Here is a 26,106-nt window from a genome sequence, read left to right as displayed (position 1 = left end):
GAGGCCGAGGCGGGGCGGGGCCGGGCGCCGGGGCCGGGTGGCTGGGCGGGCGGCACAGCCCGGGGAAAGTCAATGGGCCGCCTGGGCGTCCCGGGGACGCGTCTCCCCCACGGTGCGAAGTGGTACGGCCCGCAGGGGCGGGGCCCAGGTCATGTGACGCGGCCGCGGCCGCCATTTTGTTCTGCGGTGCTGGTATTTAGAGCGCATCGGCTGACGGGCCGGATCGCCTTCGCCGCCGCCCGCCAGCCAACCTTCGCGCCCGGCCCGTCCTCGCCCCCGCCTCCGCCACCGCCGCAGCCCGCAGAGCTTGCCCCCTCCCCACCCGCAGACATGTCCGAGTCCAAGAGCGGCCCCGAGTATGCTTCGTTTTTCGCCGTCATGGGCGCCTCGGCCGCCATGGTCTTCAGCGGTGAGCGCCGCGGCGGGAGGGACTCGGGGGCGGGGGCGCGCGCGTTGCTCATGCCCGCAGCTCCCCGGGGTCCGGTGTGTGACGTCACTCTGACGTAATCCCGAGAGGTCGGGGGCGCCCGGGCCTCGTGTGACAGCGGGCGGGGGTCGGCGCCCTGAGGGCTGCGGGGAGCCGCCGGGGGTCCGGGACGCAGGGCGTGCGGGCTTGGCCGGGGTGTGAGTCTCGGGGGTCCGGGCTGGCGGTCCTGCCAGCGGGGTCGTGCGGGTGCGGGGGTGGGGCGGCGGCGCCGCTGCCATCTTAGCCCCGGGAGCGGCGAGAGGGAGGCTGGGGTGGGGGCGCGAGGGGAGCGGCGCGCGGGCCGATTCTGCGGGCAGGTGACATCACACCTCGAAGGCCCCAGTGCGCGGGCGGCGGCGCGGGTCCCGCCCAGGAACGCTCCAGAGAAGGGTCCCTGGAGCTTTCCGGCCGGTGGGGAGCCCATGTCCCTCACGGGAGGTCCACAGCCCTCGTCCTTATGGCGGCCGGCCCGGGGGGTCAGGTGGGTCTCACCCACAGGCAGGTACTTCCGGTTGGAGCTGGTTACGGTTGCCCAATACGCGTGTAGCTGTGTGGGCTGTTTGGGAAAGCTGGGCTGAGGGCTTGGTTCGGAGAGCCCAGGGATGGGAGTGTGTGGAAGTGGAGGGAGCGGGGAGACAGCAGCGTCGGCGCTAGCGGGGCTGTGTAGCTTGCAGAGGGTCTCACCACCTCTGAGGTGGGTGAGAGGGTGGCATGGGTGTCCGAGTTTATGGGATCCAGTCGTTGCCCTCAGGACTGAGGCTTCCAGTTCTGGTCCTAATGAATGGAGGGATGAATGAATGACCTTCCTTTTCTTCCCTGAGGCCTGCAGTTGGGAGGGGCTTCCCTGGGCTTGGAGAAGGGGCCTTCTAGGATTCTTGTTGCCCTGCTGCTTTTGAAATTGGGCCTTGATAGGTCCTGGGCGTCCAATTTAGTGACAATTGATCTCCCTGGGAGAATGGCACTTGGGCTAGGGCTAGGCCCAGGAATGTGGGTCCCACGAGTTAAGTTCTGGCCCAGTCTCAGCCTCCGTGGACTGGCCTGGCCTGGTCTGATCTCCGCCTCCGTGGTTAGGTCTGGTTTTAGCTTTGATGACCGTGCCCTGCCCCACCCTGCCTGGTGGCCTGGGGAGGCTCCTAGTGCAGGTATGTGGAGGGTTTGAACTCCAAACAGTCTCTGCTGACTGTAAACACCTGTGGGGTGGGGGCTTGGGGCTCTCTGTTCTCTTGCGGGCCTCCTTCTGCCTGGGCCTGTCTGCCATTCGTGAGTGAGCCCTGCCCTTCCCATCGTGTGCACGTAAGGGGTCATTTGTGGTGGAAGAAGTGGTCTAGACTTTTCCTTCCCCCTAGGCACCGCCTGCTCTTTCCACAGACTCAAGGCTTCTCCCAACAGGCTGTCGAGCCCTTCCCCCCAGTCTCCTCTGTTCTTTGCCCCCAGAATGCCTCCAGAGATTCCATTTTGCCTGGCCACCTGTGGGGTACTAGTTTGTGGCTGTCACTCATTCATCCAGCCAATTTGGATTGAGCGCTTACTGTGTGCCAGGTACTGGTAGGACAGCAGTGAACAAAATGGGATCCCCGCCCATGTGGAACTAAAATTCTTTTTTTTTTTTTTTTTTTTTGAGACGGAGTCTCGCTCTATCACCCAGGCTGGAGTGCAGTGGCGCGATCTCAGCTCACTGCAGGCTCCGCCGCCCGGGGTTCCACCATTCTCCTGCCTCAGCCTCCCGCGTAGCTGGGACTACAGGCGCCTGCCACCTCGCCCGGCTAATTTTTTGTATTTTTAGTAGAGACGGGGTTTCACCGTGTTAGCCAGGATGGTCTCGATCTCCTGACCTCGTGATCCGCCCGCCTCGGCCTCCCAAAGTGCTGGGATTACAGGCGTGAGCCACCGCGCCCGGCTGGAACTAAAATTCTAGCTGTTGCTGCTTGCCCTTGAAGCCCTGAGTTTGTCCACCAAGCCCTTTTTCTGCACCCAGCTCCTTGCCTCTCTCTCCATCAAGACCTACACAGGCCTTCGGACAGCCTGACCAGCAGGCGTCTGGAAATTGAGAACACGGTATCGCTGGCCTAGGCCTTTCGTGCTTATCCGTGGCTCTTCGGGATAAACGTGGCTTACTGTGGTTCTCCAGGAGCTGACCTCTGACTTCACTTGGCCAATTCAATCAACTGCTTTTTTTTTTCTCCTCCTCAAGACGGTCTTGCTCTGTTTCCCAGGCTGGAGTGCAGTGGTGCGGTCATGGCTCACTACAGCCTCAACCTCCCAGTCTCAAGCAATCCTCCTCCCTCAGCCTCTTGAATATCTGGGACTACAGGCACAGGCCACCATGCCCAGCTAATTTTTTTTAGAGACAGGGTCTCGCCATGTGGCTCAGGCTGGTCTCAAACTCCTTGTTGCCTCAAACGATCCACCTGCCTCTGCTTCTTAAAGTGCTGGGATTATAGGTGTGAGCCACCATGACTGGCCCAACTTCTGACTTCATTTCTGCCTTATCTGCATGCTTTTCTCCAGGACCTGGCTTCACCTGCTGTGCCGACCTAAACAAGCCCTCTGCCCTCCAGTGGCCTCTGCTGTTGCCACCACGCCAACCTCCAGCTCTGTCCCCAGCTCTTGGCCCTTGGCCTGCCTGGCACTGACGGAGTGGTCTTAAACCGAATGAGGTCCACAGGCCTCTTGCAGGCCCCCGTCCCAGCTTCCCCTTTTTCTCTCATGACAAATGTCCTATTGATTCTTTCTTCATCATGTCCTCCAAGAAGTTGTCATTTGCTCCTTTTCCGTATTTCCTGTGACTTCCTCCCTGCTGGTGTGCACCCTATATTTTATGCTTGTGTTTCTGCAACTGCTTTCTGGCCCCCCACTCTTTCTGTGGCTGCCGAGCCTAGTGCTGCTCACAGGTCTGCCTTCTGCAGTCCGGTCAGGCTTGGCCTCCGGACTGGAGTCCAGGGTGCTCATGGTACTCTGCTCCTGGTGGCCATCCCTTTCTTCCCTGTGCTCCTCTTGGTGCCTCCTCCCCCTGCCAGCCACATGATTCTTCCTGCTGCCCTCTGTAGAAAAGGGCCTGGCTCACTTCCTGCCTCTGGTGGACACTGGCCTCATAGGGTCCACTACTTGGGTTGCTGAGTTCCCTGTATTCAGTCTTCTGCCCACGTGTCTGCCATGCCGTGGTCTCGTGCATACGTGATGCAGTCAGATGTAGTCCTGGGGCTGCAGTGGGAGCCCCTAAAATGCACTGTAATTGCTCTATATGCTTGCCAGGGAAAAAATGCATTGTAACCAGGAGTTTAGGACAGGCACTGGGACAGGCCCTGGGCCCCAGTCTGCAGGTGCACTGGGTGTTGGCGTGGCATGTCTGGGCACCTCCAAGGTGGCGTGGAGGAGGCAGTGTGGCTCCCTGGCCCAGGTCCCAGCCTCCTCCCTCCCTCCAGTCACTCCCTGGATACCCAGCACCATCGTCCTGGGTGCCTCTGCAGGTGCTGTCCAGAGCCCCTGTCTTACTGCCCTGTTTTTCTGTGACTCCTCTCTCCGGCCAACTTGGGACACTTGTCTGTGAAGCCCTTCCCCAGCGCCCCCTTCTTCGCTTTCCTGGAGCGTGTGTCTGTGGTCACCGTGCCTGTGTCCTCACTCTAACTCAGTACTGGGGCACAGGGTAGGCAACTTTTGTGGCTCAAATATATCAATAAAATATGAAGAGGAATGGTGGGGGTAGTCCTGGTCCCTTCCACCTCTGACCTATGTAGTCTTCTGCAGGTCAGGCTGTTTTGTGTGTGTGTGTGTGTGTGTGTGTGTGTGTGTGTGTCAGAGATTCACTCTTGTTTATTTGTTTGAGACGGAGTCTGCGTCGCCCGGGCTGGAGTGCAGTGGCGTGATCTTGACTCACTGCAACCTCCACTCCCGGGTTCAGGCGATTCTCCTGCCTCAGCCTCCCTAGTAACTGGGATGATAGGCGTGCGCCACCACTCGTGGCTAATTTTTATATTTTTAGTAGAGACGAGGTTTCACCATGTTACCCAGGCTAATCTCAAACTTCTGACCCCAGGTGATCCGCCTGCCTTGGCCTCCTAAAGTGCTGGGATTACAGGTGTGAGCCACTGCTCCTGGCCAAGTCAGGCTGGTTATTGATCTGCTCCCCTAAAAGACCATGGCATGAGTGCCGTGCGCAGAGAGGGGGCAGGGAGTTGCCAGTGCAGTCCCCTTAAGCAGCTCAGTAGGCCCCTGTGGTGGCCCTGGAGGGCAGCTGGCAGAAGTCAGAAAGGCAGATGAGCCCCTGTGACACTGATGTGCCCACAGAATTCTCCACTTTGAGAATCGGGCCCAGGAGAGGGGAACTGAAAAGAAAGGCAACATTCTCTTGGGAGAGGAAGGAGGGACAGCTCTGGAGGAGACAGGCCACCCTGGAGCCCAGCCCACCAGCACTGTTGCAGTGGAAGGCTCGGGCCCTCTGGCCAGGCTCCTGTGTGCTCAGAGCCACCCTGCGTGCAGGGGAGACCCCTCTGGGAGGTCAGCTGAGGCCTCGTGGTTGGACTGGTGATGATCCCCGTTGTCTTCTCTGCCTCCATCCTCTTCTTGGCTCACCCTGTCTCCTGTCTGGTTATTTAGAGAAGATTCTCCAGTCTATCAAGGGTTCAGGCCTGCTGTGTGGCTGAGGGTGCTGAGAGCTGCCCTTTCTGGCAGAACGTTTGGCCCTCCTGGGGGAATATTTGGAGCTGGGAGCGTTGGGGAGCTTGGCCTGGGCAGTGAGTCAAGGGAGCTCTGGCCTGGGTGACAAGAGTGGCCAGGTCAGCTGCTTCTGACCCTCAGGTCACACCCTGTAGCAGTGGCTTTGCCATCCCCAAGACCTTTGGTGGCTTTTCCAGCATGTTGTCCTGGGCAGTAGCCCCAAGGGTAGACTGACCCTGACCCCACATGGGGGCTGCTGAGGCTGCACTGAGGCTCCGTAGGGTGACAGGTAGGTTCACTGCAGAGCCAGGAGCCCCAGATGGGCCACGCTGCCCCAAGGGCTGCCGCTGAAGGAAGAGCTGGACTCTGAGGGTGGGGACTCACGTAGAGGAAGGAGGAGTGGCCGTCCTGGGCTCCTTTTGCTTGCGTGTGGCTGTTCCTCCTGGGTCCTCTTGCCCTGGGCTGGGTGCCTTCTTCGGCTCCCCCTCTGCATGTGATAACTTGGGGTGGCCCTTGCAGCTGTGCCAAAGCTACACCTCGGGGTCCTAGCCTCAACTGGCCTGTGTACTGCTGTGGGCTCACCCTGCCTTCCTCCCACAGCCCTGGGCGCTGCCTATGGCACGGCCAAGAGCGGTACCGGCATTGCGGCCATGTCTGTCATGCGGCCAGAGCTGATCATGAAGTCCATCATCCCAGTGGTCATGGCTGGCATCATCGCCATCTACGGCCTGGTGGTGGCAGTCCTCATCGCCAACTCCCTGAATGACGACATCACCCTCTACAGGTGAGCCCTGGGGTCAGGCCCCTGCACAGGGCTAGAGGACTGCAGGGAGGGGGGCGGTTCACCTGTGGGTGGTGACCTGGACCCCTGTCTCCCTCTGTCTCCCCCTGGTTGGCAGGCTGCTGATGTCAGTCCTCTCTTCTCGCCCCCAGGAGCTTCCTCCAGCTGGGCGCCGGCCTGAGCGTGGGCCTGAGCGGCCTGGCAGCCGGCTTTGCCATCGGCATCGTGGGGGACGCTGGCGTGCGGGGCACCGCCCAGCAGCCCCGACTATTCGTGGGCATGATCCTGATTCTCATCTTCGCGGAGGTGCTCGGCCTCTACGGTCTCATCGTCGCCCTCATCCTCTCCACAAAGTAGACCCTCTCCGAGCCCACCAGCCACAGAATATTATGTAAAGACCACCCCTCCTCATTCCAGAACGAACAGCCTGACACATACGCACGGGGCCGCTGCCCCCAGTAGTTGGTCTTGTACATGCGCAGTGTCCTAGTGCCCATCGTCTGTTTCCCCGGCCTTGCCCCCGCCCGCCCCGTGCCGTGGACATCTGGGCCCACTCATCGCCCCTCCAGGCCCCCGGCGCCCCACCCCTTAGAGTGCTCTGTGTATGCGGATGATTTAGAATTGTCATTTCTCTTTACTGGATGTTTATTTATAAAGATCTGGCCTGTTCTGCGTCTGCGGATCAGCCCTTGTCTCCCAGCTATCTATAACCTTAGCTAGAGTGTTGCCTTGTGGGTTCCTGTTGCTGAGACTTCCTGGATGGAGCCGCCCTCACCGCTGGGCCCGTGGCCCTGCGCGGAGCTGTGTCCAATAAAGTTCTTGGATGTGACGGGCCTGTGTCTGCTCAGCTTGTTGGGGGCGGGGGCGGGCGCCGTGTACTGCTGGTCACGTGGGCCGGCCCGGTCACGTGGATGCGTCGGTCACGTGGCGCGCCGCTTCTGTCAGCTGAGGGTCACGTGGGCGCGGCCGCCGCTCTCGGCTGGGGTTCGTCACCGGGCGCGGGATTTGGCCGCCGCGGAGCTCCAGAGCCGCTCGCTCCCGACAAGGCTCACGATGCGCGGCAAGCAGGGCGCGGCGGGGGCCCGGGTGCTCCAGTTCACTAACTGCCGGATCCTGCGCGGAGGGAAGCTGCTCAGGTGGGCGCGGGGCTGGGGACCGGGCGGGGTGCAGGCTACGGGGCCGGGGACCGGGCGGGGTGCAGGCTGCGGGGCCGGGGATCGGGCGGGGTGCAGGCTGAGGGGCCGGGGACCGGGCGCGGCGCAGGCTGCGGGGCCGGGGACCGGGCGGGGTGCAGGGTGCGAGGACGGGCACCGGGCCGGGTGCGGGGTACGGGGCCGAGGTCAGGCCCGCGATGCGAGCGCCCACCCGCTCGTCCGCAGGGAGGATCTGTGGGTGCGCGGAGGCCGCATCTTGGACCCGGAGAAGCTGTTCTTTGAGGAGCGGCGCGTGGCCGACGAGCGGCAGGACTGCGGGGGCCGCATCTTGGCTCCCGGCTTCATCGACGTGCAGATCAACGGTGCGGCCCGGGGCCGGCAGGGGAACCCAGGGGAGGAGCTCTGAGCTCCATGCGACACCTCCTTTTCCGTGGCCGCAGGTGGATTTGGTGTTGACTTCTCCCAAGCCACGGAGGACGTGGGTTCGGGGGTTGCCCTGGTGGCCCGGAGGATCCTGTCGCACGGCGTCACCTCCTTCTGCCCCACCTTGGTCACTTCCCCACCGGAGGTTTATCACAAGGTGAGGTGAGGCTCCCTGGCTGAGGCGGAGTGGGCTCCCGGAGCAACCAGCGCCCTCATTTTCAAACTCACGCCCCACCCCCAGCAGGTATTTCCTGGTCTTGAGTCTGGCCTCCTTTGCTGACCGGACCTGGGCCTGGGTCCCGCCCCTGTGCTTCTTTATCAGTTGTCGCTCTGCCTGGCCTCCGTAGACCCTCTGTCCTCCGCAGCTGTCTCCACACTGCTGGCTCAGCACCCTCTGAGCCATAGGCCGTCCCCAGCCCCTGCACTGCACTCTGGCTGCCTCCAGGCTTCAGAAACCATCCCCTTAACCAAGGTCGCAGGGGACTCTGTGATTGGCACAGTGATAGTGCCTGGTCAGGCTCTTCCTCCCTAACCTGTCTGATGTGTGACTCGGTGGAACACGCCTTCCAGAAGAGACTTCCCCGTGTTCCTGTACTGCTTGCCCCACGCTTCCACTTTCCTTTCTGCCCGGAAGAAATTTGGTTGTCCTTGGTGTTTTTTTATTTTAATTTTTACTTAGGTTCTACAGGGTTAACTCTTTGCTGTGTGTTACTATTCAGGCTCCTCTTGGCTGTACCTACGCTACTGATTTTTACTGAACTATTTGAGAGTAGGTTGTATCCAACATGCCTGTTTTTTTCGGTTTAGTTTTTGTTATTATTATTTTTTTTTTTTTTTTTCAAGACGGAGTCTCGCTCTGTCGCCCAGGCGGGAGTGCAGTGGCGAGATCTCGGCTCACTGCAAGCTCCGGCTCCTGGGTTCACGCCATTCTCCTGCCTCAACCTCCCGCATAGCCGGGACTACAGGCGGCCGCCATCACTCCCGGCTAATTTTTTTGTATTTTTAGTAGAGACGGGGTTTCACCGTGTTAGCCAGGATGGTCTCGATCTCCTAACTTCGTGATCCGCCCGTCTAGGCCTCCCGAAGTGCTAGGATTACAGGCGTGAGCCACCACGCCCGGCCTAGTTTTTGTTATTTTTAAGAGACAGGGTTTCTCTCTGTGGCCCAGGCTGGAGTAAAGTGGTGTGGTCGTAGCCCATTGCAGTCTCAACCTCCTCTGCTCAAGAGATTCTCTTGCTTCAGCCTCTTGGGTAGGTAGGACTACAGGTGTGTGCCACCATGCCCAGCCAATTTTAATATTTTTTGTAGAGAAAGAGTCTCACTGTGTTGCCCAGGCTGGTTCTGAACTCCTGGGCTCAAGAGATCCTCCTGTCTTAGTCCCCCAGAGTAGCTGGCACTACGGGCTTGTGCCACCACACCCGACTAATTTAAAAAGTTTTTTCGGCCAGGCACGGTGGCTCACGCCTGTAATCCCTTTGGGAGGCCGAGGCAGGCGGATCACGAGATCAGGAGATTGAGACCACCCTGGCTAACACAGTGAAACCCCGTCTCTACTAAAAATACAAAAAAAATTAGCTGGGCGTGGTGGCACGCACCTTTAGTCCCAGCTACTTGGGAGGCTGAGGCAGGAGAATCGCTTGAACCCAGCAGGCAGAGGTGCAGTGAGCCGAGATTGCGCCACTGCACTCCAGCCTGGGCAACAGAGCGAGACTCCATCAAAAAAAAAAAAAAAAAAGTTTTTTGTAGAGACAGGGATCTCATTATGTTAACCAGGCTGGTCTCAAACTCTTAGGCTCAGGAGATCTCCTGCCTCAGCCTCCCATAGTGCTGGGATTACAGGTGAGAGCCACTGTCCCTGGCCCATCATGCCTGTGTATTCCTTAGTACTTAGCCTTTTTTTTTTGAGACATAGTCTCGATCTGTCGACCAGGCTGGAGTGCAGTGGTGCCATCTCGGCTCACTGCAACCTCCGCCTCCTGGGTTCAAGCGATTCTCCTGCCTCAGCCTCCTGAGTAGCTGGGACTACAGGTGCCCGCCACCATGCCTGGCTAATTTTTGTATTTTTAGTAGAGACAGGGTTTCACCATGCTGGCCAGGCTGGTCTTGATATCCTGACCTCATGATCTGTCCATCTCAGCCTCCCAAAGTGCTAGGATTACAGGCGTGAGCCATGGTGCCCAGCCAATACTTAACTATTTCTTAAGATAATATTTTCTTATGTAGCCACAAAAGTTAGTGAGTTTAGGAAATGAACACCGTTAACAGTACTTTAATTGAGCTGTCTGTGTTCTAGTTCTGTCCAGAGCCCCCGCTGTTTCCCACCCCCAGCACAGGATTCATTGCAGGATCACCGCTTGCGTTGTATGCCCGAGGGGTCCCTCTCTTGGTGTGTGGGCAGAGCCAGAGCTGGGAACAGTGGGGGTGGTGTGTGGGTTCTGGGCGCAGGCTTCCTGGATTTGGCATTGGCCTCCTGATGTCATGTATCAGCTGGAAGACTCAGAACACCCTTCTGCCTTTCTGAGCCTCCGTTTCCTGAAACCTAAAGTGAGGATGATGGCAGCATGCCTGTCTGGTTCTCACAGCTGCTCTCTGGGGCTCTGGGGCCTGCTAGAGCCACCTGTCCAAGATTCAGGATTCAGCACATCACCTCTGCCCCGCCCCCACCGGCAGCATTCCCTTCCTACCTGTCCAGCCTCTTCTCTGTCCGCAGGCACATTCCCCACTCCTGCCCCCAAACTCTTGGCCTAGAAGGCCCTGGCCTGCTCCTGAGGCCTCCTCTGCTAAGCCTTGCCCACCTGTCCCCACTGTGCCCTCCACTGCCCGCGCATCTCTGGCCAGCACAGGCGTGGGAGGAACTATGGCTCTTCTTCCTTAGGAAGAGTGTCTGACAAGTAGGACTTCGTTTTCTTCCCAGCACCCACTGCAGTGCAGGTGTCTTACCCTTGGCTCACACACAGGATGAAGGCAGAGAGCCAACTATTGAGGGTGGGAATTGGGAGGCCTCCTGCCTGGATCATCTTGGAAACTGGAGGCCCCTTCACTCGGGTCTCCCCTCTGCCATGCACGCCACCTCTTCCAGGGCCCATTCACCCTGGGTGGAATTGGATGGCCACTTTGCCAGAAGCTTCTTCGGTCTTTTGTTGTCATGTTCTGGTCCATTAAGACCACCTTCTCTTTTCTGGGGGCTTTCCGCCTGCCCTTTGCTACGGTACTTGGAGACAGGTCAGATCACTTTGTTCTCTGCTTCAAATCTGTTACCTGCTGAGCCAAGGTGAGGCACCTCCAGGGGGCAGCCAGGCCCCTGCCTCTGGCCCTGCAGGCCCCCTACACTTTGACCTTTCCAGCTGCTTACCTGCCTGGAGTGTGCCTCGCTCCCCTCCCCTCAGTTGATCTTTTACTGTGCGCTCTCTGTGTAGCGCTCTCTTGCTCCCTTCTAAAACTACATTCTAGAAAAACTCAGCCATTGCCTTTTTTTGTTGTTGTTTTTTCCTGTTTTAATCTTTAGTGAGCCTGTGTATCCATAGGGCTTGTGAGGAAAAACAGTGGCCCTTTGCCCCAACCAGCTTCCACCCTAGGGACAATCACTTTCAACCCAGTGGACTCTTGGAATTTGCCCCCATAGCTCTAAAAACTATGCTGGTGGCTCCTCAGTCTTTCAGCTTGGGGCAGAATCCATTGCCTTCCACCAGGAGAGCAGAACATCAGTGCTCTCGTGGCTTGGTGAGTCCTCTTAGCTCCTTTCTCTCCCCTCATCCTTCCCAGTAGTTCCCCATAATTGTGATGAGAATAGCCATGTAGGTCAGTCATCAGGGTGGTGTGAAGGGACGTGTGGCCCAGTGACACCTTCTCAGCTGCCATTTCTGCTTGCTTTGCTGTGAGTGTTCTTCGCTTTGTTTCTTAGCTCTAACTCAATTCCAGGTTTCCTCCTGATTGTTTCACTCCTGTCTCTGGCCATTTATTTATTTATTTTTCAAGATGGAGTCTCCCTCTGTCACCCAGACTGGAGGGCAATGGCGTGAGCTCTGCTCACTGCAACCTCTGCCTCCTGAGTTCAAGTGATTCTCCTGCCTCAGCCTCCCGAGTAGCTGGGATTACAAGCGCCTGCCGCCATGCCCTGCTAATTTTTGTATTTTTAGTAGAGATGGGGTTGCTCCATGTTGGCAAGGCTGGTCTCGAACTCCTGACCTCAGGTGATGCAACTGCCTTGGCCTTCCAGAGTGCTGGGATTTTACGTGTGAGCCACTGTGCCCAGCCAAATGTTCCTTTTTTTTTTTTTTTTTTTTTTTTTTTGAGATGGAGTTTCGCTCTTGTTGCCCGGGCTGGAGTGCAATGGCACGATCTCGGCTTACTGCAACCTCTGCCTCCTGGGTTCAAGCAATTCTTCTACCTCAGCCTCCTGAGTAGCTGGGACTACAGGTGTGTGCCACTATGCCTGGCTAATTTATTTATTTATTTATTTTTAATTTTTTGAGATGGGAGTCTCGCTCTGTCGCCCAGGCTGGAGTGCATTGGCGTGATCTCGGCTCACTGCAAGCTCCGCCTCCCAGGTTCACGCCATTCTCCTACCTCAGCCTCCCGAGTAGCGGGGACTACAGGCGCTTGCCACCAGGCACGGCTAATTTTTTGTATTTTTAGTAGAGATGGGGTTTCACCATATTAGCCAGGATGGTCTCAATCTCCTGACCTCGTGATCCGTCCGCCTTGGCCTCCCAAAGTGCTGGGATTACAGGTGTGAGCCACTGTGCCCAGCCCAGTGTTCCTTTTTCTACCATTCTATTCTTGTTTCAGGGACAGAAGACCTCTTATTGGCTGGAAGGTGTCTGTGATGGTCCTTTTCCCTGTCCATCTCTCCTCGTGGTCTGTGCTTCCCCGCCTGGCCCTGTCCTCTTTTGTTCAGGCTCCTTTTCGAGGCTTGCCCAGGCCGCCTGCTGATCTTGGTGGTGTGCTTTCTTTCAGAAGAGGTGTCAGCAGGCCGGCTGGGGGCACCCAGCCTACAGGAGGAACTTTATGGGGGTACTCGTAGGTTGGGGTCCCTGGGTCCTTTCTCTTGGGCTGGCTGGGTTCCCTGAGAAGAGTCTTGCAGTGCTCAGAGGGGCTGGGCCTGGCTGGCACCCTGCTGAGCACCTGGAGAACACACATTTCGCGAGTTCCCGCAGTGCCCGCACCTACCCTTGCCAGTCTGCTCTACTTCCCTGGGGGCCCAGCCAGCACACTCAGGGCAGGCACTCTTCTGTTGGTCCCCACGTCACCCCACTTCTCAAGGCACCATCCTGAGCCTGTGGGGGTCACTTCCCCTACTGTGTGCACTCCCCCAGACCTGCCCAGTGTCCTCTTGCCAAGCCCCCAAAGTCTGGCTGTCTTCCTTCCATCCTCTGCTACCCCCCCAACCCCGTCCCCGGGTTTAAGGCTCTTAAAAGTCTTACTGTCGGCGGGGCATGGTGGCTCACGCCTGTTATCTCAGCACTTTGGGAGGCTAAGGTGGGTGTTCAGTCAGGAGTTTGAAACGGGCCTGACCAACATGGTGAAACCCCGTCTCTACTAAAAATACAAAATTAGCCAAGCATGGTCGTGCACACCTGTAATCCCAGCTACTCGGGAGGCTGAGGCAGGAGAATCGCTTGAACTCAGGAGGCAGAGGTTGCAGTGAGCTGAAATCTTGCCATTGCACTCCAGCCTGGGCGACAAGAGCGAAACTCCATTCCAAAAAAAACAAAAGTGTTACTGTTGTGTGGGGTGGGGAGTTCAGGGGAGGGTACAATCCAGCCACCATCCTCACCTGAAGCTCTTCTCTCTGGGAAGGCCCCTCCGGCCCATGCCTGTGTTGGAGAGAGGGAGTGTGCGCTGGACTGCCTGCCCACCTGTTAGCCTCTGAGATGTGTGGTGTGAGCCCGTGTCCCCCCGTTCCCTGACACTCTCGGTCTTCCTGATGGTGTCCAGCTCCAGCCATGGTGTGGACCACACACAGTGCTGAGCCCTGGCCATGCTCACACAGCTCTGCCCCAGGGTCCCTGCTGCTCCCGGGGGGCTCCTGCCTCCCAGCCCTGCTCCTTGGGCTGCCGTGCCCAGGGCCACCCTCAGTGCCCACAAGCCTGCCCACATGGCCAGGGACTGCTGGCATCCCACACACCTATCATTTCTTCCTGCTCCTGCCATGGGTCCTTCAGTTCTGCCAGCTGTGCTTTCCCTGACCCCTGTGAGGGGACAGGCGGCCGGGGCTGGGCTGGGTGCTGGGCTCTGAACTCTGACCCGAGATCTCTGGCCTTGGCTAGGCTGTGGCCTCTGGGAATGGGCCATGGGGGACAGGGCTTTAACAGCTGGTTCCCCCCAGGTTGTTCCTCAGATCCCTGTGAAGAGTGGTGGTCCCCATGGGGCAGGGGTCCTCGGTGAGTGGCTGACCCCCTCCCCGCCCCCACCCTGGGAGGCTCCTGTGGGACCTGTTGGCAGCCCCAACCCCTCCAGATGCCCAGCTGGTGGGGAGGGCAGGTGATAAGGGCTGGGTGGGGCAGGGACCTGCTGGAGCCACTTGCTCCCTCCTCCCAGGGCTGCACCTGGAGGGCCCCTTCATCAGCCGGGAGAAGCGGGGCGCGCACCCCGAGGCCCACCTCCGCTCCTTCGAGGCCAATGCCTTCCAGGACTTGCTGGCCACCTATGGGCCCCTGGACAATGTCCGCATCGTGACGCTGGCCCCGGAGCTGGGCCGTAGCCACGAGGTGATCCGGGAGCTGACGGCCCGTGGCATCTGCGTGTCCCTAGGTGAGGGGCCGGCTCAGGGTGGGCCTGCTTGGGGGACCTGGGCCAGGTGCGAAGTCTGAATCCAGGTCCCGCAGGGCACTCAGTGGCTGACCTGCGGGCAGCAGAGGATGCTGTGTGGAGCGGAGCCACCTTCATCACCCACCTCTTCAACGCCATGCTGCCTGTGAGTGCTGTGGGGCCCCAGGGGCAGGGCTGGGGTCCCAGCAGCCCCTGCTGTCACTCAGCCATCCCTTCCCTCGACCCTGCCCAGTTCCACCACCGCGACCCAGGCATCGTGGGGCTCCTGACCAGTGACCGGCTGCCTGCAGGCCGCTGCATCTTCTACGGGATGATTGCAGATGGCACGCACACCAACCCCGCCGCCCTGCGGATCGCCCACCGCGCCCATCCCCAGGGTAAGCTGTGGCAGGTGGGCGGGGCAGGTAGGATGACTGGGCTAGCAGGTTCTGAGCCTCTTCTCCCCCAGGGCTGGTGCTGGTCACCGATGCCATCCCTGCTTTGGGCCTGGGCAATGGCCGGCACACACTGGGACAGCAGGAAGTGGAAGTCGACGGTCTGACAGCCTACGTGGCAGGTGAGCGCCCTGACCCACTGGGTCCCAGGTCCCAGCCCGCATGCCAGGTGGCCCACGACCCCCCAGAGCCTGCCCTCTCTGCTCTCAAGGCACCAAGACGCTGAGTGGCAGCATAGCCCCAATGGACGTCTGTGTCCGGCACTTCCTGCAGGCCACAGGTCAGTGAGCAGCACGGGTGCGGGTTTAGGTGGTCTGTGACTGGTGGGTCCCCAGGGGCTGGACCGGGTGCCCGGAGTGTAACCCAAGCCCTGCCCACAGGAGCTCCTGGGCAGTGGGTACTTGGTGACTCGGGCCCAGGGTGACAGGCAGACCAGCAGGGTCCTTGTTAGCCTGCTGCAGAGTCCCTGAGACGGAGTGCTGGGGTGGTGGGGGGCTGCTGGCAAAGCCATGTGGGCTTGGGGACCGTCACCCAGCTGTGTCCCCCAAGCAGGCTGCAGCGTGGAGTCGGCCCTGGAGGCTGCATCCCTGCACCCCGCCCAGTTGCTGGGGCTGGAGAAGAGTAAGGGGACCCTAGACTTTGGTGCTGACGCAGGTGAGGGCCTGTCGCAGGGTCACTGGGCAGCCTGGCCCTGCCTGTAGACTCTGTTGTTCCTGGGGCGGCCTGGACAGGGCCAGGGAGGGTGGGTCCTCCCTAGCTCCCTCCTCTCAGGTGGGCTGCCAGCTGCCATCCTCAGTTGTAGCCCCGTGTTGCCATCAGGCCAGGCTTTCTGGTGTTGCAGACAAGGCCAGGCAAGGGGTTGCAGGGAGCATCGTCCAGCACCTCTGTCCATCTGTGATGGGTCAGGGGGTCTTGCACTAGTTGTGTCCCTGGGCCTCGGTTTCCCCACCAGCATCGGGTTGTGGGGGGGCAGCTCTAGGGTAGGTGGGCGGCCCCACTCCTGCCCCCTACTCACTGCCCGGCTCTGTCCTAGACTTCGTGGTGCTCGACGACTCCCTTCACGTCCAGGCCACCTACATCTCTGGTGAGCCGGTGTGGCAGGCGGAGGCAGCTAGGCAGTGACAAGGACCTCGGCTGAGAGGACACGCGGCCGCAGCTGGATGCCGTCAGGGCCGGGTGGTTGGGGAGCTGGTCTCCAGGGAGTGAGTTGGGAGCCCTGCTGGAATGATGCCCAGGGCCCGTGCGGCCGCCCTGGAGGCGGTAGCTGGGATAAACGTGCACCCAGCAGGACTCGCCTTGGCTCCGGGTTTTGCTTGTGCTCACACGTGGCACCATCCTTGGTTGCCCTCCTGGGGAAGGCATTCGCGGCCTGGAGTGGGATGGCTGGGCTGTAGTTCAGCCTGGGCCTTTGGCCCCGGTGCGGGACAGGGCCTGTCTGCATGAGGTGGACCTGAGACCTGCAGACCCCAGGAAAATGTCACTGTGGGAGGGAGGGGCAGGCAGTCAGTGGCTGGTGCCATGGGGTGAAGCCACCGTGGGCTGGGGGTGAAGAGCGGGCAGGAAGGGGACCGGGCATAGGGAGTGTGGACAGTCAGGGGTTTGCCATCTGCACCTGAGTTGGGTGTGCAGCGTGGAGCCCACAGCCTGGTTCTGGGCCAGGGCACAGTGCCAGGCGCTCCACTCTGACCTCCAGGAGGGAGACTGGGCCCGGGACCCCTGCCTTCTGCTCCCTGGCCTGCCTAGCCCTGAGTGCCACAGATGACCAGCGTTCCGTTTCCTCTTCTCAATAACCCTATCCCCAGGCGTGGTGCTTGCTGGCTGTGGTGACCCTGCCTGGTGCTGGAGGGCAGTGTGGGAGGCACCAATGTGCCCTGCTCACCCCATTAGTGTCATCCTGCCATCTTCTGTGTCCCCTTGGCCCTGGCACACACCCATATGGCAAACACAGGCCGTGAGGCTCCCTGAACAGCTTCGAGGCGGGTGGGCTTCTGGAGCCCTCTGGGCTCTGAGGACAGTCACAGTGGGGTCAGACGTCAGGGGTTGGTGCAGCCCCAGGTCAGGGGTGATTGTCTTGACTTTCTCTCCATTTGAGTTCTAGGGTGGGTGGCTCCCTTCCCCCTTGCTTACAGGTGCTGTCTTGGGTACAGGAGGTACGTGCCTGGCTCTGCCACTGTTCTCTTCCCTCTGCTGCAAAGCCCAGTTAAGGAAATGTCTCCAGGTCCAAAGAAATAGGATGGTCTGGGCCCCGCCTGTTGGAAGGGAACAGCCAGGGAAGAACCACCTGCCTGGGTAGGGCCTCGCCTGAGGGAGGGCCTGGGGCAGGGCACAAGGGGTTGATCTCAGCCCACAAGCCCCAGGGGCAGCCCAGGAAAGCAGGCGACGGATGTGGATCCTGACCTCTCGAGAGGTGCGGGGTGCAGGGATACCCACCTCTGCCCTGACAGCCGCGTATCCCTCACAAAGTGGCCGTCCAGCGCCTGCCTGTGCTGGGCCTGGGAGAGGAGCTGTCTGCCCGGGCTCCCAGGCAGGGAGAGGCAGGTGAGGTTCTCAGCTGATGTGTTAGAGGTTGAGCATCGCCTGTGCCCAGCTTGCTGGCTGTCAGTGCTTGATGTGCCCATCCTCAGCTAAAACCCAGAGCTGGCCTATTGGTCATCCCCACCTCAGACGGGACACCCAGTCCCAGAGCTGGTGAGCCCTGGGCCAGCCTTTGAGCCTGGCCTGCCCCATTCACTGACCAGTGCCTTACCTCCCTGGCTGGAGGGTCTGGGTCTGGGTTGGGGGGCAGGCACTGGCCGAGGTGGTTGGTCCATAGGGCTAGCCCTGGGTGGTGGGAGAGGGGCCCCGGGTCAGGGTGAGAGTGAGCTGGGCCAGGGAGCTGCTGCAGGATGATTTTGAGGTGCGGGGAAAGCACTCTTGGTTGGTTTTGGTTTGCTTTTTAAAAATGGTGGTAAAATACATAACAAAAGTAACTATCGTAACGTGAGCAGTTCTGTGACATGAATTCACTGCTTTGTGTGACCTTCGCCACCATCATTCCCCACCACTCACTCCCGCTGGGCTCCCAGCCCTGCCCCACCATTCCGCTCCCTCTACAGCTATGGGTTTTACAAAGAAGGATGCAGGGCGCCCTGACTGCGGGGTGAGGGGCAGGCCTGCCCGCAGTGTGGGCATTCGCTGAAGGGGGACGCCCAGGTGTCTGCTTGAGTCACAGGTTGGGGGGTCGGGCATGTGGGGAGGGATGGAGTTGAAGGTGCATGCTCTCAGACCTGGTGAGGGTGGCCCGTTTCGTCCCGTGTGTGAACGGGAGATGAGACTCGGCGCCTGCGATCCCGCAGACCGCGCCCGGCCGGGAGTCACTTGTGGGCGCATGCTGCCGGGATGCTGGGCCGAGCCCGCAGTTCAAGACCCAGATCTCAGCCAGGTCCCTTTCGCCGTCGGAGCCTCTGCACCTCGTGGGCTCCGAGCACATCCAGGCCAGAAACCGCGTTTTGGGCGTGGGCACGGGAGACGGCCATCAGCCGGGACGGTCTCGACCGATCTGACCGCGCCCCACCCAGCCTCGCAGCCCAGGCGCTGAGTCCAGACTGACGCGCGACTCTGGGAGCGATGCGGCACGCGGGGCCACGCCTACTGTGGGAGGGGCTTCTGGGGGCGGGCCTTTATCGGGCCAATTAGGATCGCCGCAGGGAAGGCACGCGCCGCGCCTGGGCAATAGGGGCGCGGGTCGCACTCTCCAGTTAACCCGCGCGGGCCCGGGGAGCTGGGGGAGCAACGCCGCCTCTCCGCGCCTCTCACACCCCTGCGGATCCCTTCTCGCCCCAACCCTTCCCACCGCGTCACCCGCACCCCTGCGGACCCCGTCTCGCCCCAACCCTCCCCGCCGCGCCCCCCACATCTCTGCGGACGCCGCCTCGCCCCAACCCTCCCCGCCACAACCCCCACAACCTTGCACACCCGGCTACGCTCCCCGCCGCGCCCTCACACCCCTGCAGACCCCGTCTCCCCACAACGCTCCCCGCCAACCCTGCGGAGCCCCGCGTCGCCCCAGCGCTCCCTGCCAAGCCCCCCACACTCCTGTAGACCCCGCCTCGCCCCAACTCTCCGAGCTGCTCCCCTTATACCCCTGCGGACCTAGTTTGTTTCGTCCCAGTCCTCCCCGTCGCGTCTCCCACATCCCTGCGGACCCCACCGCGCCTCGCCTCTCCCTTCTGTTACGTATCACGCACAGGTGGATCCCACTACGACCCAGCTTGGCTCCCGTCCCGCACCTCCGCACCTGGCCTCTCGCCCCGCCCTCACTGTCTTGGGAAGTGAAGCGGCGGGGTGGGCCGGACACTCTACAAGCACCCTGGCTCGGAGCTTCCCTAGGTCGGAGTTGGTTTTGAGCCCAGGCCAGGGACCCAGGGTGGGCGCAGCAGGGGAGATAAACACCAGAAGCGTGGAGGAAGGGCACCTCCTCAGCCTGGCGGAGTCTCGGACAGCTCCGGAGCGTCTGGGTACTCCCTCCCAGCCTGGCCCTGTTCCTTTCTTCACATTTATGTCACATACGTTTTTTCTAAATAGGTTTACACTTTTGCTATTACTTTGCAGTTCGGTTTTTTTTTTCTTTTTTGGTGACAGAACCTGGCTGTGTTGCGCAGGCTGGAGTGCAGTGGTGCGATCTCTGCTCACTGCAGCTTCCCCCTCCCGGGTTCAAGCGATTCTCCGCCTCAGCCCCCTGAATAGCTGGGATTACAGGCGCACGCCACCACACCCGACTAATTTTTTTGTATTTTTAGTAGAGACGAGGTTTCACCATGTTGGCCAGGCTGGTCTTGAATTCCTGACCTCAATTGATCCGCCCGCCTAGACCTCTGAAAGTGCTGGGATTACAGGCGTGAGCCACTGTGCCCAGCCTTTTTTTTTTTTTTTTTTTTTACACAGAGTCTCACTCTGTTGCCCAGTCTGGCACGATCCTGGCTCACTGCAACCTCAGCCTCCTGGGTTCAAGTGATTCTCCTGCCTCAGCCTCCCGAGTAGCTGGGATTACAGGCATGCACCAACACACCCAGATAATTTTTTAAATTTTTTTTAGTAGAGACGGCGTTTCACCATGTTAGCCAGGCTGATCTCGAACTCCTGACCTCAGATGATGCACTTGCCTCGGCTTCCCAAAGTCCTGGGATTACCGGTGTGAGCCACCACACCTTTTTTTTTTTTTTTTTTTTTTTTAGAGAGACTCTCCCTCTGTCGTCCCGGGGGGGGTGTGGTGGGGCGATCCCACCTCCCCCCGGCCTCCCCGTAATTGCCCCCCTTTTTTTTTTTTTTTTTTTTTGAGACAGAGTCTCACTCTGTCGTCCAGGCTGGAGTGCAGTGGTGCGATCTCAGCTCACTGCAACCTCACTGAACTTCCCAGCTTCAAGCGATCCTCCTGCCTCAGCCTCCAGAGTAACTGGTTACTGTTCCTGGCTAATTTTTGTATTTTTCATATAAACGGGGTTTCAACGTGTTGGCCAGGCTGGTCTCGAATTCCTGGCCTCAGGTGATCCACCCACCTCGGCTTCCCGAAGTGCTGGGATTACAGGCATGAGCCACTGCGCCTTGTCTGCGCCCAGTTTTTGTTTGTTTGTTTTTTAAAGAGATGGGATCTCACTATGTTGCCCAGGCTGATCTAGAACCCCTGGGCTCAATTTTTGTCACTGTGCCTGGCTAATTTTTTTTTTTTTTTTTTTCTTGAGACGGAGTCTCGCTCTGTCTCCCAGGCTGGAGTGCAGTGGCGCAATCTCGGCTCACTGCAAGCTCCGCCTCCCGGGTTCATGCCATTCTCCTGCCTCAGCCTCTCCGAGTAGCTGGGACTACAGGCGCCCGCCACCACGCCCGGCTAATTTTTTTGTATTTTTAGTAGAGACGGGGTTTCACCGTGGTCTCGATCTCCTGACCTCGTGATCCGCCCGCCTCGGCCTCCCAAAGTGCTGGGATTACAAGCGTGAGCCACCGCGCCCGGCCATTTTTTGTATTTTTAGTATAAACAGGATTTCACCACGTTGGCCAGGCTGGTCTCAAACTCCTGGCCTCAAGGGATCCACCTTCCTCGGCCTCCCGAAGGGCTGGGATTACAGGCGTGAGCCACTGCGCCTGGTCTGCGCCCAGTTTTTGTTAGTTTTTTTATGGAGATGGGATCTCACTATGTTGCAGAGGCTGGTCTTGAACCCCTGGGCTCACATCATCCTCCTGCTTCTGCCTCCCAAAGTGCTGGGATTACAGGCTTGAACCACCATGCCTAGCCATAATTATCCAGTTGTAAGGTCAGCTGATTAATTCATCTCTCCATATAATAATATATTCACAGGTTGGGAGATTAGGATGAGAACATCTTTGGAGATGACATTATTCTGCCTTTTAGAGAGAAGGGCCTAGGACAGGAATCCCCGCTGCTCAAGTTTAAAAGAAATACGATGTTCCTATCATCGGTATATGAAGGTGCCCCTTTCTCTACATTCCTACCAACATTGGATGTTTTCCACTTTGGGGACTTTTAGCAGTTGTTGAGCCAGCCCATTTTACAGTGGTGATAATTGAGGTTTAAGGAGGAGAAATTACTTGCCTAAGATCTCATGCAACTTTCTGTTTCCTGACTCCCAGTCAAGTCTGATTCTCCCTTAGTATGGCTTATATGGGAGGATATCTACCCGGTGGCTTGGAAACCACTGAATAACTTTGTATCTTCCATCCATCCATGTATCAGGCAGCCCAGCGAATGTATATTGGGAGCCTCAGACATGTGACCAGGGCCTTGTGGGTCAGAGGCAGGCAGGAGACCATGCTGTTGTCTTTTTGTTTTTTTTTTTTCCTTTTTTAGACAGAGTCTCCCTATGTCACCCAGGCTGGAGTGCAGTGGTGCGATCTTGGCTCACTGCAACCTCTGCCTCCCAAGTTCAAGAGATTCTTCTGCCTCAGCCTCCCGAGTAGCTGGAATTACAGGCATGCACCACCATGCCTGGCTAATTTTTGTATTTTTAGTAGAGATGGGGTTTCACCATGTTGGCCAGGCTGGTCTCCAACTCCTGACCTCAAGTGATCCACCCGCCTCACTCTCCCAAAGTGCTGGGATTACAGGTGTGAGCCACAGCACCCGGCCAGTGCTGTTGTCTTTTGAGAGCCCCCTTTTCTCTCACCTGATCTCCCTGCCCCCCATTTTCCCCTTTAGTCCCCTTTCCAGACGCTACTGAGTGGCTGCAGGGTCAGTCTAGAAATGCAAACCGGGTTGGGATCTTGCTGGGAGAGCCCTTCCTTCCCTGGCTTTGTAACTCAGGGCCTTCTGGTGTGCACACCTGCAGGGTCCAGGTTGGGCCTGTGCTTCTAGCTTCTCTCTGTCTCTCCCTGAGATTGGAATCCTGGCTCTGTCCTCAACTAGCTTGAAGGGGGCCCCCAGCAATGGCCCCTTCTGGATTTCATACCCTCGTGTAGTCCCGTTTCACTTCTTATAACATTTAAAAAGTTTTTTTTTTGTTAGAGACGGGGACTCACTTTGTTGCCCAGGCTGCTCTCAAACACCTGGCCTCAAGCAGTGCTCCTGCCTCAGCCTCCCAAAGCACGCCCGTTCACTTTCTACCAGGGTTGTTGTGTGTGACCAGCAGATGTGTTGGAAGTGACGGTGTGTCACTTCTGAGGTTAGGTCATTAAAGACACGGCAGCTTCTATCTTTTGTGTGTTTTCTCTTGGGCCACTCGCTCTGGGGAAAGCCAGCTGCCAGGGCTTGAAAACACACACGTCTGGGAAGAGGCCCCACTGGTGAGGGACTGAAGCCTCCAGCCCATAGCTGTGGGATCGTGGGAATGAACCTTTTAGGAAGTGAATCTTTCGGCTGTGCTCTAGCCTTTAGATGACTCAGCCCTGGCAGCATCTTGATGGCAACTTCACAAGAGAGTCTGAGCCAGACCACCCAGCCTGGCCTCTCCTGGATTCCAGACCCACAGGAACCATGAGTTTCTTTGTTGTTTTACACATCAAGGTTTTGGGGCAATTTGTTACGCAGTGGTAGATAACTAATACACCAGCTGTAGGGCTTTGGGCACGTTCCTTAGCCTCTGCACCCGTTTCTTCCCTTGTGCCATGAGCGTTGTAGAGCAGTGAGGAACGCGTAGACGCAGCACAGTGCCACACACGAGGCAGCTTTCCAGCCACTCCCGGGATGGTTGTGGTCATTTTCTTGCCCCTCCCTGGATAGACCATGACCTCACAACGTCAGGCCAAGTTATTGCATTCTTGGCCGCAGGTCATCCATTGGCCATAGACAGAGGTTCTGGGTAGGAAAGGGTGAGATAAAGAGAGGGGTCAGTCTCCTTCCTCCAGCCTAGGTCGGGAGAACCGTGCTCAGCCAGGTGAGACATCCGCTGTCTGTGTGGTGTCCTGGGATGAGCAGTTGGACCTGACCCAAGGGGAGAGTTGTCTGTGTCGCCAGAGGGCGAGGGGCTTCCTGGTCTAGCTTGCCTTGGACTTGGCCAAGCATGCTGGCTGCCACTGGGGCCCCCAGGACAACTAAGAACTGTCCTTTCTTCCTTGACCTTCAGCTGCTCCTCTCTCCCCTGCCCCCTGGTGCCTGCTGAGATGCTTTCTTCTTGTGACCCTTGACCCTTGGCTCCTGCCCCTGAGGCTCCTCCACGCCGGGCTCTGTGTTCTAGAGTTCACCGTGTACTAGTTCCTCAAGCTGTTTGTCCTTCACTGCTTCCGTTTTTTCTGTGCATTACTCAAGAACTGCATGGGCATGTGTCAGTATAAAAAAAGTTGGCCAGGCGTGGTGACTCACGCCTGTAATCCCAGCACTTTGGGAGGTGCAGACAGGCAGATCGCTGGAGTTCGAGACCAGCCCCTGGCCAACATGGTGAAACCCTGTCACTACAAAAAAATACAAACATTTGCCTGTGCGTGGTGGCACATGCCTGTAAGTCCCAGCTACTCGGGAGGCTGAGGCAGGAGAATCGCTTCAACCTGGGAGGCGGAGGTTGCAGTGAGAAGAGATCGAGCCACTGCACTCCAGCCTGGGCAACAGAGCAAATTCCCATCTCAAAAAACCCCAAAACCCAAAACAAAAAAACCACAAAAACATCATCGACATTAGCAACTACAAGGCGCCTGGCTAACTTTATATTTTTAGTAGAGGCGGGGTTTCTCCATGTTGGCAGGCTGGCCTCGAACTCCTCACCTCAAGTGATCCGCCCGCCTCGACCTCCGCCTCCCAAAGTGAGCCACCGCGCCCGGCCATGAATGTGACTTTATAGCCCAGATTTCCTTCCGTGAACGCTTGTTAGTTGTGAAAATAGCAAAGTTGCGCCTCTGAGTTTACGCAGAGCCGGCTCCGGAATCCGAGTTCCGGGTTCGAGCACAACTCCGCCGCTACCTCGGGCGTGACCTTGGCCGGAGCCTGGTCCCTTCTGAGCCTCAGTTTCCCGGTCTTGGATCCCGGAATGACAGCTCGCCCCCTGCCCCGCCCAGCCCCGCCCAGCCCCGCCCCGCAGGCCCTGGGATTGGTTCGCGCGAGGTCCCCCTCCCCAGGCGGGGCCGGGCCTCTCCCGCCCGCCAGGCCCCAACCCGGAAATGCAGCTGGGGCGGAGGCGGGGTCCACTCAGGCCGCGGCGGAGCGACGATGGGCGCGGCCAATGGGCGCGGGCGTCGGCTGCGGCGCGACGGAAGTCCTGCCTGGCGTCGCGCGGGGGCGGGGAGGCGCCGGGGGCGGCGGGCGGCGGGGCGGGCGCAGGATGAGGGCGGCCATTGCTGGGGCTCCGTTTCGGGGAGGAGGACGCTGAGGAGGCGCCGATCCGCGCAGCGCTGCGGGGGAGGTGCCCGCGCCGACGCGGGGCCCATGGCCAGGACCACCAGCCAGCTGGTGAGCGCGCGGCGCGGACTGGGCGCGCCGGCTTGTTACCATGCCGGGTCCGGCGGCCGCCCGGGTCCGGCGAGGCGGGGCGGCCCGGGGTCCCGAGGGCCGGGTGCCTTCTCACCTGCAGCCGGGCGGCCGGGCCGCGGATGGCGGGCGCCGGCCGAGGGCGCTGCTTGGCTGTGGCGGGGAGCCCGGGCCTGGGTTGCGGCGAGCGCCGGCCTGGCCGGGGGCGCTGACAGACGCGCGGAGGGCGGGGGAGGCCGGGAGGTGTCACCCGGCCCAGCGGGGTGGAAGTGCCTGGAAAGTTTGTTTTCGGCTCGGCGCTGCCTGGAGCCGAGCCTCCGGGGTTACCTTTCGGTTCTGTCTGTAGAGGAACCGCCCTGGGCTTCCACCTGGAACGGGGTCCCTGCGTCTCCGCCTGCGAGAGAAGCAGAAGGTGCAAGTTCTTGCTGAAAGCACCTGATGCTACTGGGCCCCCGTTTCCAGATTCTTGATGACAGTGGTCGGGAAAACTCTTCTTTCACGGCCCGGCCAAGGGGCATTTGGGTGCTTTTCCTGCCCGTGGCTGTGCTCAGCGTTGTGGGAAGCCCCTGGGAGGCCGAATGTGCAGGATCACCGAGGGGAAAGTGAGCTTGACAGGTAGGAGGGATTTTAGGGGAAGGACCAAAACAAACCACTTGTTGGGTGAAATGTTTTGCTGAAAGTGTCGCTGATGTTTCTATATTTTCTCTCTGTCGCTAAAAGTATCCCTCGTGTTTTTATGTTTTCCATATGCTAAGTTCTACAGTCTGGGGACGATGGTTTAAAAATTTATGCCTTGTATGCGATGTGCAGTGGTGGGTGATGGAAGAAAGTCTACATAGCTTTAAAATTTGATTTAAAAGGCAAATATTTTAAACGAAGGAAAACCCAAGAAATTTAATTGATCCCTTATCTTCAATTTTTGATGGAGTCTCGCCCCCGACGCGCAGGCTGTAGTGCAGTGATGCGATCTCGGCTCACTGCAACCTCCACCTCCCGGATTCCAGCGATTCTCCTGCCACAGCCTCCCGAGTAGCTGGGATTACAGGCGTGTGCCACCATGCCCGGCTAATTTTTGTATTTTTAGTAAAGAAGGTGTTCCGCCATGTTGGCCAGGTTGGTTTCGAACTCCTGACCTCAAGTGATCTGCCCGCCTCGTCCTCCCAAAGTGCTAGGATTACAGGCGTAAGCCACCACGCCCGGCAGATGTGGCTTTTTGATAGGCGTTCTTGATCTTTTTTTTTTGTAGGGGTGGGGGTTGTGAGTCTGTTTGAGAACCTGAGGAAAGGTATGGGCCCTCTTCTGAGAAAAATGCAGAGTGACACTGAATTTTCTAACTACGTCAGGAGGCTCTTGAACTTTCTGCAGCTCACTCCTGGACTTTGTAGAGATGAGTGGTAATCTGAAGTGTTAAGGAAGAAGGTTCAGTTGAGAAAAATGTTGAAGGGTTGAAAGGGATGCCTTTCGCTATTTCGACATGTGTGGCTGTACCCCAGAGTGGCCCGGGTAACATAAAAACATGAATTAGGCGGCCTGGCCAGGCTCAG

At 58.9% G+C, this 26,106-nt stretch overlaps 4 protein-coding genes across 6 annotated transcripts in view; 3 read left to right on the top strand and 1 right to left on the bottom strand.

Moving 5' to 3' along the window:
- The first annotated feature begins 163 nt into the window (after positions 1-163).
- ATP6V0C (ATPase H+ transporting V0 subunit c) lies at positions 164-6,729 on the top strand. The gene is made up of 3 exons (XM_032144744.2): positions 164-409; positions 5,720-5,903; positions 6,053-6,729. Exons 1-3 carry the CDS (start codon positions 331-333, stop codon positions 6,255-6,257), a joined length of 468 nt encoding a protein of 155 aa, XP_032000635.2. The 5' UTR covers positions 164-330; the 3' UTR covers positions 6,258-6,729.
- Positions 6,730-6,823: 94 nt separating this feature from the next.
- On the top strand, positions 6,824-17,304 carry AMDHD2 (amidohydrolase domain containing 2). 3 transcript variants are annotated; one of them, XM_032144740.2, is made up of 11 exons: positions 6,826-7,036; positions 7,280-7,416; positions 7,495-7,634; positions 13,806-13,860; positions 14,018-14,230; positions 14,305-14,393; positions 14,481-14,625; positions 14,697-14,804; positions 14,894-14,962; positions 15,235-15,336; positions 15,716-17,304. In XM_032144740.2, the coding sequence occupies exons 1-11, from the start codon at positions 6,954-6,956 to the stop codon at positions 15,802-15,804; spliced, it is 1,230 nt and encodes a 409-aa protein (XP_032000631.2). In that variant the 5' UTR covers positions 6,826-6,953; the 3' UTR covers positions 15,805-17,304. The 3 variants fall into 3 exon arrangements, with proteins under 3 accessions (XP_058290012.1, XP_058290011.1, XP_032000631.2); XM_058434029.1 differs by lacking the exon at positions 15,235-15,336 and having other exon boundaries at positions 6,824-7,036; positions 15,716-15,973; XM_058434028.1 differs by lacking the exon at positions 14,894-14,962 and having other exon boundaries at positions 6,825-7,036.
- Positions 16,558-17,300, bottom strand: CEMP1 (cementum protein 1). Its single transcript, XM_032144743.2, is given in 2 exon segments — positions 16,558-17,192; positions 17,195-17,300. Coding segments are annotated over 2 exon segments (741 nt in total).
- A 7,101-nt stretch (positions 17,305-24,405) lies between the features above and the next one.
- The window catches only part of LOC116462336 (3-phosphoinositide-dependent protein kinase 1), a 111,122-nt gene continuing 109,421 nt past the window's right edge, over positions 24,406-26,106 (top strand). Inside the window, 1 exon segment of the mRNA XM_032144745.2 lies at positions 24,406-24,544. Coding sequence (XP_032000636.1) covers positions 24,521-24,544 — 24 coding nt within the window. The 5' untranslated portion in view covers positions 24,406-24,520.

This window comes from Hylobates moloch, unplaced genomic scaffold, assembly GCF_009828535.3.
Source record: "Hylobates moloch isolate HMO894 unplaced genomic scaffold, HMol_V3 SCAFFOLD_23, whole genome shotgun sequence".
Classification (NCBI taxonomy): Eukaryota; Metazoa; Chordata; class Mammalia; order Primates; family Hylobatidae; genus Hylobates; species Hylobates moloch.
Note: the sequence above shows the minus strand (reverse complement) of the source record. Positions and strands in the feature narration are given on the sequence as shown.